The 20,678-nt window shown below is 35.4% G+C and overlaps 1 protein-coding gene across 12 annotated transcripts in view; it reads right to left on the bottom strand.

Moving 5' to 3' along the window:
- SLC4A10 (solute carrier family 4 member 10) overlaps nucleotides 1–20,678 on the bottom strand; it is a 170,122-nt gene that overhangs the window by 101,683 nt on the left and 47,761 nt on the right. For 6 of the 12 annotated variants that reach the window (XM_085584313.1, XM_031505431.3, XM_021528558.4 and 3 more), the window contains exon 1: nucleotides 14,399–14,837. The exons of 4 other annotated variants lie outside the window; for them this stretch is intronic. Coding sequence is in view for 7 of the 8 variants with exons in the window: in XM_031505431.3 (XP_031361291.1) it covers nucleotides 14,399–14,479 (81 nt within the window). In the remaining variant the exon portion in view is untranslated. Of the gene's footprint in view, nucleotides 1–14,398; nucleotides 14,838–20,572; nucleotides 20,668–20,678 lie in introns of those variants that run through there. 2 more of the 12 variants (XM_085584318.1, XM_021528553.4) reach the window with 2 other exon arrangements.

Genomic DNA, 20,678 nt, shown 5'->3' with positions numbered 1-20,678 from the left:
TTCAAAATTACCTTTTTCGACATCATAAGCCAGCAAGATCAATAATAAACTAAATCATTCTCTGAAACACCAATATAATGTACAGCAATTCTTCTGCTTCTCAAACTACTTTCAATTCTATTTGACAAACACTTTCTTCAAACACAGTACAAGGAATAGTGAAGGTAGCAGGAAGGTTTCTCATGCTGACCTTCCATGGAAATATCCCAACACTAGTGATATTGTTTCCCTTCTAGCAGTGGAGATAGCTTGGCTGAACCAAATCTAACTGAAGAGTTAAAAAATAGTATGGCCATTTCATCATTCATTTTCAAGAAAAAACTAACATGCAATACCATAAAATTTTCTGTTACAAGCACAAAGATTATATCAGACTCCTTGTGAGCCTTCAGAGTTAACTTCTATATAACCTATTGTCCTCTAGAAGAGAAAAGAAGATTGTGTTTGGTTTGTTTGGCTTTTTTTTTTTTAACTAAAACTTGTAAATAGTTTCCTTGAATAAAACTGGCAGGTCTTCCCAATCAAAACCTATAAATTCAAGTGTAGGGTTTAATCTAAAGAGTTCCCAAGTCATCTATATTTTCAGGGACTAACTTCATCAGAAAATCTAGAACTGATGACCCAGTATTTCTGCTCTCCAAAGATTTAGGTTGATCTGTATGATTTTGTTGTAATGAGTTCTTTATCAAGGCAACTGTAATTGATGTGACTGAAAAACACAGATCTCTATCACCAAGACATGTTCTGAGGCATGCAAATGAACAGCTACCACCATCAAAATGGAGACCTTTTGCACTGTCAATACAGTCAGAGCATAAGGAGAAACTTTTCATCTCATAGTTAGACAATGATATTCTGATTATCTTTGCTCTCCCTCTTTATCTGTCCCAGATCATCAGTAAGCCATGGTGACCAAGAAGGGTAATCCTAGAGAAAAGAGTTAGGAGTCCCTTGTTCACAAGAAGATAAAAAGATAATTAAGTCCTCCAAACCACTGACAATACTATCAGCTATCTGAAAGCTCAGGTGGTCTAGCTAATTCACACAGACATTAAGAAAAGCAGGAAACAGTAAAGAAGCAGTGAGGACAGGGAAGGAAAAGGCAGAAAAGTAGTAAGTGAGATAATGAAATTGATAACATACTCTGAGAAATAACAGAAGAAATAAAGATGTCAAATGCCACATTACTTGTGCATCCTTTCTGCCCCAGCAAAATTTTCCCTGTAAGGAAAATTTTCATACTGAAGACTCATTCAAAACATATTGGGAAAATGATCATGACAGTGGATTAGAAAAGGAAGGATTTGTATAGCTAGAGAGAAATGCATTGCTACAGCTTACAACTTTAGACAGCACAACATAAATGGTCAGGAATTTGAAATGTGCTGCCAAAGAATCAAAGATAAATAAGAAGTAGTAGTTGAACTGGTCTTTCTACCTCTTAGATGTTAAGAATTAAACTTGCACACATTGCCCACCTGTTGTAATCTGGAAGCTTTAAAATCATCACTTGCATGTGATAGACAACATCTGGTTGTCCCAGACTAGTCAAGACACTGGAAAATAAAAACAATCTAAAAGTTGAAAACAAGTTATGTAACTTTAATAGTGTGCTTCATATTGAAATTACAGAATGTAACTTTTGGAAAGGAAAAGAGTAGAGTATATACTACAGAGTAGAAAGTAGGTGGCAATACATCTGTACATGGCAGTATATCTTTCGTCAGTTCTTCTACATGAACATGTTTTATTTTTAGAGAAAACTGCTATTATTTTCATTTTAAATTTTCTCATAATGCCACTAAATTGACAGACCCCTATGCAAATATAGAGAACACACAACAATGTCCATCAGACAGAGCTTTGAAGGGTATTTGTCTAAATGATCCCAGTGGTCAGTACTTTAGGAAAACAGCAGAAATTACTAGATATCAAGCTTTACTGGCACATCAGGTGATGAAATTTTTGAGTTACATATCATTACTTTTATCCACTGTACTGCTCTAAAGTGAAAAGAGTTACAAGCACGATGACAAAAAATAATATCCAACACATACCCTTCATACCCTTCCTTGTCAAGATAACACCATCTCTTTTTATTAAAGAATGGATTCTTTTCTAGTGAACAAAAAAGTGAATTTTTGTAATTTAAACGTGCCACAAGCTATTTGGGTCAATCTTTGATTTATTACAAATTGTACCAGGCGTATCGTAATATCATTAAGGTTGTAAAAGACCTCCGAGATCATCAAGTCCAACTAATACCACCATACCCACTTAACAATATACAAAGCTTTTGAACACTCACCCATTTTTAGAACACTTCCAAGAACAGTGACTCCACTACTTACTTCCCTGTGGAGTCTCTTCCAGTGTTAAACACTTTCAGAAGTGCAACAGGTGCTCCTCTTCAAGCACAATCTTAATGTAGGAATTAAAAAGTAATAATAATCTGCTGATCTGACCTGCAAGTTCTGCCTACTTTTTCATTGACTAGCATTGGTGTTAACTAAGAATGTATATGCATATGTGGAGAAAAAAATTGTCTATTGGGCTTCACTGATATACACACTGCAAATACATGCATGATGTGCTTTTCAAAAAAATTACTTAATTTATGAATCAATAATCACATCACTTAAAGAAGGTGTAACAGCTTACAGGAATACAAACAATAAATAGCCATGGCTTAAGGGTACTTAGCAACCTAAGTGTAATCAGATGAACACAACTAGCACATTTGTCAAGTCATTAACAGGTTATAATTCACTTTATAGACTACAGAAAGAGTTTTGATGAGGATCTTCAAAGATTGGGTGAAATAAAGTTCACTAATGACTATAATTGAGAAATCAAAATTGATACTATACTGCCAGGAGAGCAAACACAAGATTCAACCTTGTGGTAAAAGCTCTCTTTTGGATGGGAAAGGAAAAGGCAAGTTGCAAAGCTGTTAAAAGAAAGACAAGAAGATGTATTGTATTAGTATTTGAGAAGATGAGTAAATAGACCTTAAATAGCAAGTGATGTAGGCAGAGAGAAAAGCAGAGATGATATTAACACCCATAATCAAGTGAAGGGAAGCTGTAAGTATTAACGTCAGCTGGACAGATGAGATCATAACAGTCACGGTGCTGAGGTGAGCCAGACCTCAATCGAATTTATGGCTACATGACCCAACAGGAACTGTCAGCTCACACAGCTACACAGAGCAAAAAGAGCACATCAGAAAAGAAAAGAAAATTCAAGAATTATTTCTGACGTGATTACATTCAGGTGATCACTGAGACCAAGCAAATTTTCTGAGCTAAGCAGGGTTTAACTGGACTGGGGGAAAACCATTAAAAAATAAAGCAGTGGTGCCCTCATAAAGGTCATGCTCATGGCTAAATTATCTGAAGTAAGGTGTGGAGGAGGATGCAAAGCTGAGGATGGATTTCTGAGAGATCTAAACATACACCTACATACAGAAAGAGACAGGGGAGAGGAAGACCCACCCAATAAAAAACTGAGTCTGTAAAGAGAAACAATCAACAAGGACAAAATGACAAATGTCTAAGAACAACAAAATTTAGTGAAGACTATAACATAGCATCACAGAGAGATGACAGATGGAGTGGAGGAGAATAAAAGATTAGACTGGAATTCCTCCAGGAAGAAGTCAAGTGGAACATTAGTGACATAAATTTCAGTGCAAAAGACAGAAACCAGAAGTAAGCAGTTCTAGAAAGGCATTAGAAGTCAAGTTAAGACAAGTATACAAAGACAAGTGTACAAAGCATATGATTGGGGGAGTGGGGAATGGGAGAAGATGAAGAAGATCAAGGATTGGGACATTAATCTGGTGAATAGAAACTTCTGAAGTAGAAGGTTGGCTTGTGCTGAGTTTTTTTTAATATGAAGAGAATCAGACAAACCTGTTGTGTAAGGGAAGGAATTCAAGGAGAGAAGCAAAAATTTTTAAAAAGTCAGAATATGGATAGGCATGGGAAAGAGTTAATTGGAGCAGGTTCAAGGACTACAAAACAAAAACTTATGTCTGTTTCGGTAAACAAAAAAGAAGCTTGAATTTTGATCTTAGCTTGTTAGTTTTAAGAAATTCACATGGAGAGATGGGGTAATAGATAAACTAAATGGAGAGCTATATTACTAAAAAAAAATACAGAACAGGCAAAACTGCAAGCAAAAATATTCATAACAGATGACAGAAATCCTAGAGATTAAGAAATACAGAAAGTCAGCAGAATCAAAAGATTTTCACCAGAGATAGTCAGCAGTATCTCAGAGGCATTGCAGATGGCATTAGAAACTGAGAAAATGGATACTGGGAGTCAGCCAGGACCATGAATGTCAGGAGGCTTTGGAACTGTATGAGAAGAACAAAAAATAGTGCCTAGAAGGAACTGATAAGCTGATAGAAGAAAGTAAAGAGCGATAAAGGAAATCAAAATCATGAAGATCAACAAAACAGAAGTTTTACAAAAATTCATTCCAAGAAAGAGAGAATAAAAATCTTTTTAAAGTTCCAGTAGTTACCACAGAAAAGGAACTTGGATAACAGTGCAGGGAGAAGACCAACTCAAGCATGTAGCTGATTTGGCACATGGTATATAGCTCAAATGAGAAACAGTACCAGGACAGCTACTGAGTTGGATGGTTATCCATATGAAGACTGAAGGGTGAGAAATTATGAATGGAAGAAATTTGGAAGTCAAAGGCAGACAGAGATGGGAACAGGTATAGTTGTATGCATGTACACCTTAAAAAAATTAGAATGACAGGCACAAGGAAATTCTATTGCAAAATAAATAAATAATAAATAGGAGCAGGAAGTACTCAGAATAGCACAGAAGTACCTAATTCTTTGACCCAAACTCAGAGCAGGTAATGTTTTAGGTAACAATCTCCACAGAAAGGACCAGAGATGAGGCACTGTTAATAAACAAGGGGAAAAAAATCTCTGTGGGCTGGAGGGAATGGCAGGAGGTAGAAAGACAACATCTAGGTTCTTTGTAATATTCTAGAAATCTCAAGAAAATAGAAAGAATACCAAATAATAGAGAAGATAGAGTTTTGTACTTAAAGAAAATAGGGAGTTACAGGAATTTCACAAGCTGAAAAAGAGGCAGAGGTAATTTAAGGGAAGAAGGGAAGGACATTACACCAAAGCATAATCCAGACATAGGTTGATAATAAGAGCATGAAAAGCATCAAAAACACAGAGATAAACTGGCACCAATAAAGTAATCTAAAATCTCAAGAGAAAGGAAACAGCACCAACTAATTGTTGCTCTTTCATATATCCTGAAACTTGTTATCTGAAGCTGTTACACATATACTCTCTGACACACATTACTTGTTTTAATAAACAACATGACGATTTCAAATGCCAGTTGATAAGGATGATTTGCTGTGACATAGTCATACTAGGAAAGATTTAATCCCCTGAAGCTTATACTGCATGCCAAGTCCATATAAGCAGTACTGGTCAAAGCATTTTATACTTGTACACTCTGTAACAACACTAGAAGATCATGCCAATGTACACTAATAAATCTTTTGTAATGTGGAACTGGACTAAGCTCAGTCCTACTTTCACAGGAATTTTAATCGTATTTATTTAATCAGAATTTTATAGTGATTGCTTAATTCTTGTCAAGATATAGTACACAAGGGAGTAAATAACATCACTGGTTCCTATGCATCCTTGGACATACAGATGCCTGGGTTCTTGCAGAGAAATGTTAAAGGTTTTCTTAAGGAGTTTTTTTTCTTATTTTAAGCTTATTTATTCTTTTCAAGCCAAACATCACAGCTCATGTGACATGTAACTTTACCAATGATTGTGTTCAAGTAAAATTCTGAAGGCAAAGGGCTGAAAACAGAATAAGGCCAGCTAATGTATTTTAAACCAGACATATCCCAGAAAGTTGCATAGGGCTTTTGATTCCCAAATAAGGGTGTAATCAGATCTGCTACATGGTAGCCACAGATTTCAGCTAATATATTAAATAGGAGTTGATTCATCCAAGAAGAGAAAAAAAAAAAAAGATGGAAAATAAGAAAAAGAACAAGTTAATTGAAAACCACTCCTTTGCTCTGACTCTGATATGCTATTATAGTCACAAGTATGTACACTTGAAAAACAAAGAGGCACCTACACTTAGAAATGGAAATATGAAATCATTTTATTTTCTTTGCAACATTAATGCTCTAGGATAGCTTCATTTGCTGATATCAATATGGCAGAATACAGAACACTAGGAAGTAGGTTTGTAACCCATTTTGTAGGTTTCCAAATCCATTTACAAGTGGTAGAATTCTCAGTAGATAGAAACATAACACACAAAAGCATTACTCTTCAAAAGGTGTACGAAATACATCAGCTTGCACCTTGCACAGCTCCTGTGTAGTCAATGGGAGCTAGATGAGAGTCAAGATAAAAATTATCTTGAAACGTAGCATTGCCACGGACTGCAACAGCACACTTGAAACAGCGCATATCACAAGAGCTTTCCTCTGCTTAGAATGAGCATATTTTAAGCTGGCACAGTGCAGAGAAAAATTTGGTGAGAGATGAGAAGCAACAACAGGACCTCAGAAGAACCGAACGGGTATCTCCCTTGAATCTCTGTCTATCCTTCAAACAAAGAAGGCCCAAAGCTTTTATAAAACCACTAAAGACTGAAATGGCTTCTCCCTGTACATTCTACATTTAAACTGAAGGATTTTTTCGTAGAGGAATAAAAGAAGATAACCAAAAATGCAAATGTTCCCACTTCTCCCTTTAGCAGTGGATTTGACTTGCACAGGGCACTCTGGAAACCTGTTCCACAAGCACTGGAAACAGCAAGTTTAGCTTAAGTATCACTCTATGGCCACTTGCTATATATATGCTGAAAAGAGTATTGGGAGAGGAGGGGAGTAGCAAGAGACTACTAATTAATTACTAAGTAATAGATGAGAAATTCTCCTTTTAAACAGCAAATGATCAAGTCAATAAATCTTGTGCATAGTTCTATTAATAGATAATGATATAATTTTCTTGAAAATTTTATTCATGATTACTCTCATTCTTGTTCATTTTCCAGCATCCTGAATCACAAAAGTAATGCTTATGGCAAAATATTAGTAAATATGTGATGGTGTTTTTAATCTGTCAATGAGAAAAACTGAAATTCTAAGTAATATTATTACCTTGTATTTGATGTGTCTTGTTTTAGACATTTTCTGAATGTTCCTACTTGCTCAGTTTTCTTCTTACTCTTATGCTGGTTTATATTTCTAGCCAGCCTATAAGCAATATCAAATTTGAATATCCTTCCAACAGAATATATTTTAGTCAACAAAAGGCTGTTTATAATACCGAATTCTACAAGTGAAACACTGTACATCCGTATTTGAAACTTCCCTTCATACCTTTGAACTGGAAACCTGCTGTTCTCTGGGAAGTGTGGTGCTGTTCTCCTGTACTCTGCTAGATCAGTGTATATGCCTGTCCCAAATGGCAAACTGCAAACCAAGATACTTGGTGATGAATGTGCTGGGAAGGCAGGAACATCCATTATAGGAACGGCATCCACTCCAAGGCTTAACCAATTTACTTTACAGGATCCCTGCTGCCCAGCTCTGTATGGAAGAAGCTGCCAAAAGTGTCCAAAGCAAAAGAGCCTGAATCTTGTTTGCTATGACTTGAATAAACAGAATAAGAGATTCTTCAGTTCTCCTGGAAGAGAATGGTGCTATTCTTTACATTCCTACGTTAAATTAGAGAACTACAGGTGTGTACAGTGTAGCCAAGCAAAGACAGGAAAATTAAATGGAAATTAAAGTAGAAATTGATAATGACACTTCTATGAACATGAAAGGAGGCCCATGAGGGAAATAAAGTCTAAGCAATTACCAGTAAAATTTGTTTATAGCTGATGGTACAGACATTACTTAAAACGTATATTTAATTCTTGTCTCTGCAATTGCAAATGATACTAAAAAGGAAACAATTTAACAGTTCTTATCTGTTGAAGGAGGCAAGAGAAGGATTCACAGCATGTCTCACTTTTGTGCTGAGGTTTCTGTTGCTGTAGATGTTCAGGACACAAGGCAGTGCTAGTAACTACTTTTGACAGCACAAATTACATCTTTCACTGACATCCATGGCAAATATACGTGTTTGCATTAGAAGTTAAATGGCTGAGAAATTTCAGCACATCTGCACACTAGAAACTAGAAAATCACTCAGGAAAGAGGAGGAGGGGAGCAGAAGGCAGACTGGGCAATAACAAAACCCAGTGAGTCACTGTGAGACATTCACTGAGCAGCAATGAGAAATTCACTCATGACTACATGCAGAAGGACTGGTGACAGAACACTGAGATCCAGCAGAGGATCCAGTCTGCCAAAGGCAACAAAGCAACCAAGTTCCCAGAGAAAGAGGCCTTCAGTTCCTTCTGGAGGACAAGAACACCAACACAGCTTTTCATTTCCATATGTTTCACATTTCATATGTCAGGTAAACTTCACTGGCAGTATCCAGCCACTGCCATTAAATCCTGTGCCCAGGTAATCTAAAATGTTGTATTTTTGACATGTATTAGCACAACTACCTTAACCTATAATATCTTTATATTCTAAAGATAGATCAAGGCATACTTATCCCTTAGTATAGAGCTAGGCCTACACTTGTCACATGGAATCTAAGCAGCATGCAGAGCACAATAAAAAAATCACCATATTACTATCACTGCTATGAAGTTATCATTTTGTATTTTTGTATGTATTAGACTTTTCTATTGATCATTCAGTGAACTCCATTACAAATGTTACCTGGCAAACAACACTGAGGTAACACCAACCAATCTCAACTTTCTTGTATACTAAAAGTTGTCTGATCTTAAATTACAAATTCTGATGTCCACAACCACTGCTTAAGACACCCATACTTGTATGGAGTCTAAAATTCTTTATTCAACAAAATGGACTAGAATTAGAAAACAATGGGAAGGAAAAAAGGAAAAGAGAAGGACTGCTATTTTACAAGTTTAAAGTATTTCAGATAACCTTAGCAGGAAAAAGAACAAAAACACTTAAATATCCTTTTAAAATGAACTAAAATGTGCTATCAGCTGGTATAACTGACCTGCATGGTTACCTCTCAGAAATAAACTCACCTAAAGCATAATTCATCCCCTCATATCATAAACTTGCTGTCAGGTTTCCACCACACCAATTCCTTTCTCCAAAACAGAACTACACACCTGAATGGTCTTATATAACTGGAGCACCCCTAATCAATATATGGACAAGGTATTTCTGTTCTTTTCCACTTGCAGGATTCAGACATAAACATGACACTGCCTTTCCCAGAAAGTTCCAATCACAGGATGTGGGCATAAAACTGATACTGCTTTGGCTAGAATACTTTTAATTGCGTTAAATGTGGATACAAACCATATGGGTATGATTCCTTGCATGTATTTTAATGACTCTGCGTGCCTGCATAAAATCTTTAATAAAGAAAATTTATAACAAGTGAACTCATTATGCTAGCAGGAGAGAAACGGATGGATCTTAAATCACTGAAGGCTCCTATATAAATTTTTGTTTCATTTAAGCAGCCTGGGAGAACAGAGGGAAGCTATTATAAAAATGAGAAAAATTTTCTACACCTCAACACTCCCTCATGTCCCTTAATTCTTTTTTTTACATCATTCAATATACCAAGCTGAATATTTTTTAACAGCTAATGATTGCTTGAGAACATTTGAGACATCTCAGTTCACTCTGAATTTCAAGCAAAACTAGAAATTAACAAGTTATTTTTGTCAAGTTGACTAAAACCACAACTCTTGAATCCCTCTAGGTCATGTTTCATTTAGTTTATCTTTTTGGGGTTTTTTGATTAATGATATCATACTAGATAATATCCTTTTATTCTGCTACTTTGGAGTTTGCTTAGTTCAAAATATTAGTCTAGCCCTTCCCTTCAGGATTTATTCTCTGCTTATGTCAATTAGTATTGAGGGCTGTAGATTCCATAAAAGACATTTCAAAACAACAGGAGGTTTCATCACTAAAATGACCACTAGGAATGAAGCAAAGCTATTTCCAAAGCTTTCCTTCTCCACAAGATTAACAATTATCATTTTCTATGCATTCAGTCCTCATTTTTCAAGGCTTTCTGTGCAAATTTTTCTGCAATTAATTGACTAGTTAACAGACAATTCAAGTTTCCTTACCAGATAATGTGCCCCAGATCCTTACCAGATAATGCTCCTCTACTGAGCCCTGTTGAGACATAACTGAAGAGCTCTGAGCAGGTCTGGATTCCCTTTTTACATGAATGAAATGGAAGTAATGAAGTAAGCTCAGTAAAGGAACACAAAATCATCAAAGGAGAGGCTGGGGATGCTGGGATAGTTTCAGCCTGAAAAGAGAAAGCTCAGAGGTGTCTTATCAGAACACACAACTCCCTCAGCAGTGGCAACACAGAGAAGACCTAGCCAGACTCTTGGTGCTGCCCAGTGAGAGTGCAAGAGCAAATGGATACAAATGAAATACTGGAAGTATCACTTCAACATAAGAAAAAACTTGGTACTCTTAATCATGGAATAGCAGCATTCTGCCACCTTATCATCAGTCACATCTTGTAGTCTCCTTATTGGTACATACATTGTTTAAATGATCCAGAAAAGCAATTTTAGGGTCACACTGAGAACACTACGGCAAGCAGTGTGGAGTTTTCTTTGTGTGATCTGTAGTTAATGTTGAGTATTAATGAAGCAAGCTATACGAATTTACCAGAATTATGGATCATCTTCTACTTAAAAAAATTATACTGCCAACAAAGCCACTGACTGCAGTAGTGTAACAGCACCCATGTTAATGGGGTACTGTAATTAATAATATTTATTGAAAATTTAAGTACGGCAAAATGAACATGGTCTTGCAAAGAAACAAGAAGCAACATGAATAAGCCATATCCTTTAGGAGGCTCATTATGGGATGGGAGGGTGAAAAGGCAGGCACAGGGTGAAGAAAGAGAGAGAAAGAGAATGAACTGAGATAGGTCTCTTAAAAATGCATAACCGTTCTCTTTTACTGCATTAATATACTCAGCTTCCCTACTACTTCATCTTAGGTGGTTCCACCTCTACAGGAATTTTTGGGGACTAAATATGACTCTATTCTAAATTTTTTAACAGATTACCATTACACTAAATAGATTGGAACATTATTGGAACACTTATTGTGTAGCTATGTATGTTGTGACCATACAGTTTCCTATTACATATTTATGCTACGCTACTTTATGTTTAAACCTTTCTGATACACTTTTAGTAAGCCTTCCCTAATTCTGGTCATTAGGCCCGATGACTTGATATATGAATTAAAATACTTACTGAGAAGAATTTGGCCAGAGAAGAGGGTCATGTCTTAGGAAGTAGATTTATGTACACCAAAAACACTTAAATTCTTTCAGCAAAATCTGGAAGTACTTTTTGCTTCTAGTGTTTTGCAAATTTATTCGTCCCAGTGTTCTCGTTTCCTTAAAAACTGCACTACAACCTACAAAAAAAAGTCTGTACTGTGGAATCAGGACAGCAACCAGTAACAAGTAAAAGCACCACAACTGTGTATGTGCCTGAGTGAGAGCATCCCTGTATAAAATTGGTAAATAACACAAATATTTGGCTTCTTGCCCAACTGTTCTTAAAACAGTGTTTCGATACAAGGTCTTTATCCGAGGGTCCTGTAAATTGCAAGGTTTTAAAGATAAGGAAACACATATTATTGGATGTGTATTCAGTATGCCCAGTGAAGGAAAAAGAATTCTCTAGAGAGATCCTTCCTTACACAGCATTCTTTAAATACTGACAGTACCAATCATCTTGAAGAGAGATGATACAGTTTCAAAGAAGGCACAAAAATGTCTTCCTGTTAAGTTGCTACTAACACAGTGCCCTGGATTCAGTGACTCTGCTCTTGTGCAGCAAGAGCAAATATCAAATATCAGCAAGGCTCTTTCAAATTTGTCTTTTTTAGGGGGCTGGAGGTGGGACTTAAACAAGTAAAACAAACAAAATAATTTGCAGTTTTAACTTTTCAGATCACTTCAGTCCAATTCCCTGCTCTCATGTGTCTAACTCTATCTTGCTGCAATTTCTTCTCTTCCAAAAGAACTTTACTTTCTTAATACATTATTTTGGGGCGTTACTCTCTAGCCCCTCCAAATGAACAAGGTCCTATGTCCTAATGGGACTATGTTTTTTGAGTGAAAAAACATATTGAAATTCATTTGCAATAGTCATTAATAGTGCTGCTTCAAAACAGAATGACCTAAGCACAAACTTCCTCAAGCAAGCATTTTTCACCAATTCGTTTTCCTCTGTAGATAGTTTCCATTGTCACCAGGCTGCAATGGATATCTACTGCACTACTGGAGATTATATCAATGATACATTCCAAAGTCATCCACAGAATGCAGTTTGCAGAATTAGTGTAAGTGATGAGAGTCCAAGACAAGCACAACCTACTGCTGTAGCTTCCAGATGCAACATTCCATGGAGATCTAATTATTTCAAATGAGCAAAGAAGCAACTTGAAACTGAAGCTAAGTCAAGACTGTAAAATTAATAAGGAAAACAAAGAAGCTGGGGGGGTTGGTCATATTAAAATGTCTATAAATACTCTGCAAATCACCAAAACACCATGAAACCAATACTTTCAGGAATTTCATTCCAATGCCAAGAAACAGAATGTACTCATTGTGACCAATGCATCAAAATACTGAAAATAAATTCTAACAGATTAAAAGGATCTTGTAGCAAGAGAAAGGTATAGTTAAATCATGCCAAACTCAATCAAGCTTAAAAGCAGGGCAGTCTTTGCCCATTATTAATAAGAATATAAGATGGATAAAGTAGACTGTGAAACTAGAATTTATTGTCAGTACAAGTAATAAAATATTTTCTACAAATATGTTTTTAATTAAAAATTAAAAGACAGACATTTTTACCATTGCTGCACAAACTTAAGTTTGACCTTCTCTTGTCTCCCGCACACATACAGCTTCAGCAAAATGTTATTAAATAGGATGAAACCAGAATTTAGTTCCAAATGCAAAATCAAATCCATTACATAGACATTTACATTTCTAGGTGGATACATGAAAATATTTTTAAATCTTGATCACTTAATCCTGTGCTTTGTGATCAGAAAATACTGCTCACCCTTGACAATCTGCTGTCCAGTTATACATGAAAATTATTGTTCCACAAGGGTAAAGCAAGAGACGGAAAAATTGCCACTACTTTCAGGCTTCAGCTGAGCTTTTAAAACACATGGTCAAACACGTTGCCATGGAAATGTTCTGCAAATATATGTAGAATTTCTTAAGATGGAGCCCAATATCCCTTTTTAAAATAAATTTCTCCTACAATTTTAAATGTAATTGCTCTATGATGTATTCAAGGGAATACATCAGCCATTATCTAACGTTTATAACATCTTAAGTGCTAACAGTATCTCCAAATCTATTTTGTGTTTCATGTATGAAATTAGGCCACTATGTTCCTATGTAAAATACCCATATACCTATTTTCTTTTATGTACTCCGACTTTACTATACATCATCACAACACATTAGCAGATCCACAAGTATTAGTCTTGCAATAAAGTTGACAGCAGTTACAAAAAAAAAATGCTTCAATAAAATTAATCTGTTTTTTAATAATATTCTAAATTTTTAAGATAGTAATCTTCTCTTCTATAACCCATTAGTATTAGTATGCATCACTGAGTGTAATAATTAAAAAGAGGAGAGTTATCTTGCCAAACTTTCACTGTTATGTTCCTTGAGCTATTTTTAAAACTGATTTGAAATGAAGCAAAAAGAAAAAGAATCTACTGCTGCAAAATGAAGCAAGATCTGTGCCTGCAGAATAGCCCCATCGTGTTACACAATGTGATACGTTATTTTAAATAACCTGGCACTGTAGGTAAACAATTTCCTTATCCTGCATTTCATATGACAAACACAATCACAATAGCTTTTGTTTGTCGTGTAAAGATAAAGCAAAATAAAAATGCAATACAATACAATCCCATCATTTTACTTTACAGCAAAAGGATAACCTTTCACTATTTATTAGTTAAAAGAAAACATATTCACAATAAAACAGGTTGAAAATATATAGAGAATAACTTACATTTTTCAAATAAAAATTAACACATTAGAATCCCAAGATATGCATTGCTCTCCTTATGTAAACAGTCTACCCTATAAATCCTGTAGCAAATCCAACATGAAGCAATTACACAGACAAAGAGATTGCAAATGACCTAAAACTGTAAAACAAACACTATGTTAGAAATATTATTATAAATCATGAGGTCATACCTGATGACTTAGGGACTGTAATGTCTCACCGGTTCCAAGCTGCATGACCTTTCTATTTCCAGAGACCCCCAAAAATTGCATTTCCTGTCTTATCAAAGTACATCACAGACCTATCTATCTTTCAAAATCTTCTGGGCTAGTGAAGAAAGCATTAACAGCCATTCTGCCCATCAGTAAGTGCTGGAGTCATTACCCTCAAGATATCAGATCTTAAATATAGTTTCCTCGGTGCGCTTACAGACATGCAGCAGTCGAGGAGGCTGACACAGCTATATCACTGATGCTGCTAATGCCATCTGAAAACACTAAGCTTACTGCTTAAAGCAATCCTGCATCGTCCAAACAGAACAAGCCACATCCTTCAACTCCTCACTCGCGTTTTTTATAAAACCTAGCGCTGCCATTATGGATTTTGTTTTCATCTCTGGTCAGCTAAAGGAGAAATTAGATATTATGTAACCAGCTTTGCATTAACGAAAGAAAAACAGCAGATGAAGTGACATATCGAGGTTATCAGATTTTGCTTGCATGACCACTCCTCAGCAAGCACAGTCACCATTCACAAGAAGCATCAGAATCTAATCTAAAGGGAAATCACCAGAAATAAATTATAAACAACTCACAGCAGCAAGGGATGCTAATTCCTCTGTCGTACTGAAACAGCTATTTTTATGAAGCCTTATGAAGCCTAGTCAATATTAAAATAAAAACATCACTTGCCTAGTATTTTAGTGTCTATTTTTAATTAATTGCATGATCACTGCATTGTTTCCATTACTCCCTGCTATCAGCCAGAAAACAGCATGACTTGAAAATGTGCCAGTGTTATGACAGCAAAAATGTGGTTTGATATCAAACAAAACAATCATTCATGATTTTTTTCTGATAAGAGACCTTTCAAGCAAACAATGTATAGTAACCTCCTTAATAATTTAAAAATTATTAAGATTACAAAGTAATAACTAGATTTTTAATTAAAACATATGTTTTACACAAAGTGAAATTTCCTAGTGAAATTTATTATTATAAACCATTATTCATATTTACTGTTGCTAGTATCATGGCAGCAAACACGCAAACAGAAAAAAAAATTTCACACACCTAAGATGAAACAGTGCCACCAAACTGGTAAAAGTATCATTTTGTAATTTCTCTGAATTCCAGACCCACAGAACAATTTTTTGTGTTCACTTAATGAGATACTAATTTTGAGGCATTCTGTTCATCTGCTTAAACACACAAGAATTTTCTCTCAAGACATATTGAAACACTTTACTACCAATTGAATTTTAGTGTAAAATAAAACTTGGAAGAAAAAACTCTACCCTAATTTAACTTCAGCTTACTTCAAGTGTTATTCAAATTAATTTGGATGTCCTTCTTTACTTCAAAGTATACGCAGAAGCTGAAAGTAGAAGCAAATAGTTCTAAATTAATTCACCCAGATGCTATCTATCCTGTTAGTTAAACATTATTATACAGTTGTAGTAATCGCTCCTTTGTGTAACTGAAGAGTTAATCAAATTTAGCTTACAGTCATTCACGTTATAGCACTGATAAAAGCAAACTTGTCTCATCCATGAATAACACATTATTTCCTTTTAGAGGGAGAAGCTACCTTCTATCAGGTTTAGCTGGGTTCACTTTATCCAGTGTGTAACTGCCTCAACATAAGGATGCTGCATCTCCAGGGAGAGGGAACAGTCAGTCACACACTGGTACAGGACCTCCAGTGAAGTGTCCAGCAGCCTGGCAGGGCTAGTCAGTGAAGCTTTGAAGTGCAGCAGAGAACCAGATAAGGCCCAACTTGATGCTGCTTTTTATAATCTCTGAGAGTTAATCCTGATGTCCAACAACCTGACATTGTCTTTTTACTGCTACTGGCAGTGGCAGTCAGAGAGCCACATCTGAACATTGTGAATGTTCTCAAAAGCTGCCACTTTTCAACTTGCTCCAAATTAACTCATTAATTCACTTTCAAACCAGAAAATATTACTAAATCTATGCACACAAAAATAAATGCATATACACAAGGAGACAAAAAGCCCTTCACAAAAGAAACAAGCAATTTGGCAATGAAAGAAGAAAACAGCTTTCCCCACATCAGTATGGAATATCTCCAAAAGTAATATTTTTATTTCCAACGGTAATTTACAAAAATAATAATACACCAGCACTAAATATTAAGTTACTTTCTCCTGTACGAACCCCGAGTTCTGTCTGAATTCATTCTGTCCAGTATTTCACAGCTGTGTAAGAGAGTACAACCCCACATCTCTAAGCTGACACTTCCAAGTCCCTAAAGCTTCTTGCTAGGACACAAAGGCCAGTAAGATGGTAAGAAGTGATATAAAAATGCAGGTTGCCAAGCAACCTTTCATAAATATTATGTAGGCTCACCCTGTGCAAGTCTTGTACTGCATGATGAGCTCCACTCAAAGAGTGAAAAACACCCAGCTAGGGGTTCTCCCCACAGCTGTCTAACACATCACTTCAGAATTCCTGCTCACAAAGAGTACATGGTCTCTCCTCCAGCTGGACACTTGAAGAATTCAAGAACTAGCAAAACACAAAGTAGAAGACTATTTTCCTGAGTTTGGTTAAGATCTCAGTACAAATTATAAATGCACTCAGAAATACAATAATATTTCTTTGTGCACATTATCCCAGCTAATGGAATACTTTTATTGAACTTATTCCATGTTTTCCATGGAAAATACCATTACTTTTTTGCTAAAGTGAAAATTTTAACATTTGATTAACAATGTTAAAGCAGAGGGAGGGTAGAAATACAGTAACATTTTTTAAAATATAGATGTTTATTCTAAGATGTTAAAGCAAAAGTCTTGTAACCCATCCCCTTTAGATTATCAACAAGTACCACTTTATGTCATACAAAAAATTACTCACAAATATAGTTTGCTTTTATTTCATTCTTCTTCACAGGACAAAAAGAAAGAAAATTCATTTCTTGTGAATTATGCATGGTGAAATTATGGTCACTTTGAATCCATCAGAAATCAGTTTCATATCAAATAGAGCTGACCTAAGCAGTGAGGGAGCAAGCAACAGAAGCTCTGTCACTCGACTTTTTAAATTAAGTGTAAGCCATGTTTGCTACTACTCATGATCATGATAAAGAACATTTGAAATTAGTGCCAGATATTGGAGACTGTGAAAGGTGAAATTATGTAGAGCTGCACCAAAAGAGCTGGAAGAACATTACAAATGCATATTTCTCAGCACTAATTTGAGGGATCAGTATTACTATATATTTTTATAAATTACCAGAGCATAGGATGAATTACAGCCAAAAAATCACAGTTCAGAAATTTCTGATATAGGAAAGCATTGCTAATATATATAGGACTGGAACAGTACAGGAAAACATGGATTACCTCTAGGACCACAAGAATAAAACTGAGGTAAAATTTAACAGTGCAAAATGAAAATATGTGAACCTGACAATTATTAAGTTTCTGCTGAAACTTGAGATCTCAGCAGTTGAAAATTACAGTGGATGAAATTCTGTGTACAAAGCAGATCACAAATAGTTACGAGCTATCAAAATGATGTCCCTATGGAACTGAAATAAAATTTTTAATTTATCAGATAATATATTTCTAATACACAGATATCAACATTAATGCAATAATAAATTCTATGAAAATTCTATTGTTCTTTATTTTGATCATCTATTGTCTAAAAAAGGAATTGAATCTGGAAGATAAAGACTTTTACAATGGTCAGGAAAAATTTGAGAAAAAACTGAAAACATTTGCTTTGTTTAGCTTAACAAACAAAAGACTAGAAGACACCTATCTGCAGAGGTGTGTCAAGAAAGAAGTACCAAGTAAAAAGAAACTCAAGTACAAATTTGTAACAACCACAAATCCATACTATGTCATCAGTAATTTGGGAATTTTAACTAGCAGAGGCTGGAGGCCTGAAAGTGGAGGAGTGGAGGAAATCAAAACCATAAAATGTGCAGACAGAAGTGTACCTTGCACACCTCTATTTCTAAAATATATGAAAACACTGACAAATTAAGAAAAATGCAGAATTTAAAGTTACAACAGAATTGGTATTAAGGTATAAAGAAAAATTCATAGATTGTAATGAGGCTCAGCACTGATTGGAAATCGGTTTAGAAACCAGAATTCAAAAAAAAAAGACATGGTAACAATTGGTTTCTCAGGTTCTAAAGACACCAGATATCCATCTCAATACATAGAATGGCATTAACGATATGAAAAGCTTAGCAACTTCTCTTAACCAAAATAAATTAAAAATTCCAAGTTTTAGCTGATTGCTCAGATCAGGTTAAAATTTTATCTCTGTAGTTGAGTGGAGTAAGATGAAAAGTAATTAATGATAGCTATTCTCCTTTAATCCTGCTGAGAGGACTATTTCTATTACCTTTCTTTAGTCTACATATGTATATCTTATTCAATTCTCCCATTACATTACTGAAGTTTGGATAAAGTATTAAAATCCTTCTTTCGGGAAAAAGGAAGATCATTAGGAAATTGAAATTTATTTTTATTAACTCCGTTTAAAGTTGTTATATTTTATGGACATATCAAATGAGATACTGTCCAAATACTCTCCTGGGATTATGTCAGCAGGCATTATATAAATCTAATCAGCTCATCTGTGGACAATCATGGCTATGGTTAAAGCAAACTCAAAATATTTAAAAAACAAATTAAGAAACAAGTAGAGGCAGACCTGAAGTATGGATGCATAGTCAAAATTTGCAAATTTACTGTCTGGTTCCAAATCTGCCCAGCAGATAATGCAGCAGTATTAGAACATGCCTTCCCAAATAACCCACTGGTAGTGTGGCTGAATCCTAAATTTAAAACCCAAGCGTGTACCTCTGGCCAGTCCCTGATGATCAAGATCACTACATTACATATTATTGACAAATTAGAATAAATTTATAAAAAACAGTTTCAAATCAAGATTTATTTCCAACATTTTACCTTCAAAAACTATTTTAAAATGTCTGGCATCCCAGTTCCCAGAAATAATGTAGGAGAAGGCTGACATCTCCTTTCTCTCAGACTGCTGAGGAGCAATCTTATAATGTATATAACAGATGGTTGCTTTCACTTGTTCTTGGAAAAATACAGGAAATAAAGAATACAAATCTCAAAGCTTGCAATCATACGTTTATTTTCTAAGCAAAATTATATTTATATAAATTGTGTATTCTAGAAAATTATCTGTAAAATCAGATGAAATGGCAAATTTTAAATGTGTGAATAGCAGGTGAATAGGTTCTATCTAAAATAATCATGCCTTCATTTTCTGACTAAAAAGAAAGCTAAGCTTTCCACATTTTTAAGCATCTCACCACTATGGAAACTTGTGCCATAGCCTGGGAAAACCATTCTACTTTTATTAACTGAGTAAGGACATGGCTGACCAAGGGTTTAACTTGCATCAGCTGGGCATGCTAGATTATGGCATCCCCATATATATAGCTAGATTATAGGAAAACACTTTTCCTTCCTCAAAAAGATGATGATGCAATTTGGACTCAATGTTGTTTAGCACAAGAGAAATTTGCTTTCCTGATAACAAAGAAACACCAATTTAATCACAAGGGCTGGGACTCATTAGCAAAACAAGTTCTAACAGTCTTCCCAGAAAAGGAGCAGCAGACCAGGCAATGTTGCTCTGGGTGTCTCCCAAATATTATACAATACTGAAGTTGCAGCCTAGTTACATTACACACCTCATATGTTTGTTTCTATTGATCCTTTTTCATCTCCCCCTTGTGCCTGAAGTGGAAGAAAAACTCCTTTTGCCTAAGAAAATTTTGTCAGCTCACTAATCCTAGCTCCTTATCTGCCTCAGAATAGATCTGACTTTTCTAAATATTTTGCATTAAAAAGTTCTCTTTCAAAGAAGAGAAATGTTAAATTTTGACATATAATTACCATTATCCTCTCTGCTAGCAGAAAATGATGGCAAAATGCCAACTTGCTTGTCTGCTACAGATAAGACATTTCCAAGCTTCCATCCTTCCCTTCAGAGAAAACAGAAGGGGAAGACCAGCCAGGAGAAAGCCTACCCTGTCAGCTGATCCTCTAAGAAATAACATTAATATTCTCCTAGAAGAAATCATTTTCCTCAGAGCCTGAGGTAAATGATATGCCTTACCATATGTTATGATGGTCCTTTCAAGAATGACAAATTTGATGAATTTTTCCTGGATGGTCTTTCTCTCATCCAATCTCTTCTCATCACCTCCAGCTTCTGCTGCAGG

Source organism: Lonchura striata, chromosome 7 (genome assembly GCF_050655825.1).
Source record: "Lonchura striata isolate lonStrDom1 chromosome 7, ASM5065582v1, whole genome shotgun sequence".
NCBI classification, from domain to species: domain Eukaryota; kingdom Metazoa; phylum Chordata; class Aves; order Passeriformes; family Estrildidae; genus Lonchura; species Lonchura striata.
This window is presented reverse-complemented; position numbering and strand designations above follow the sequence as displayed.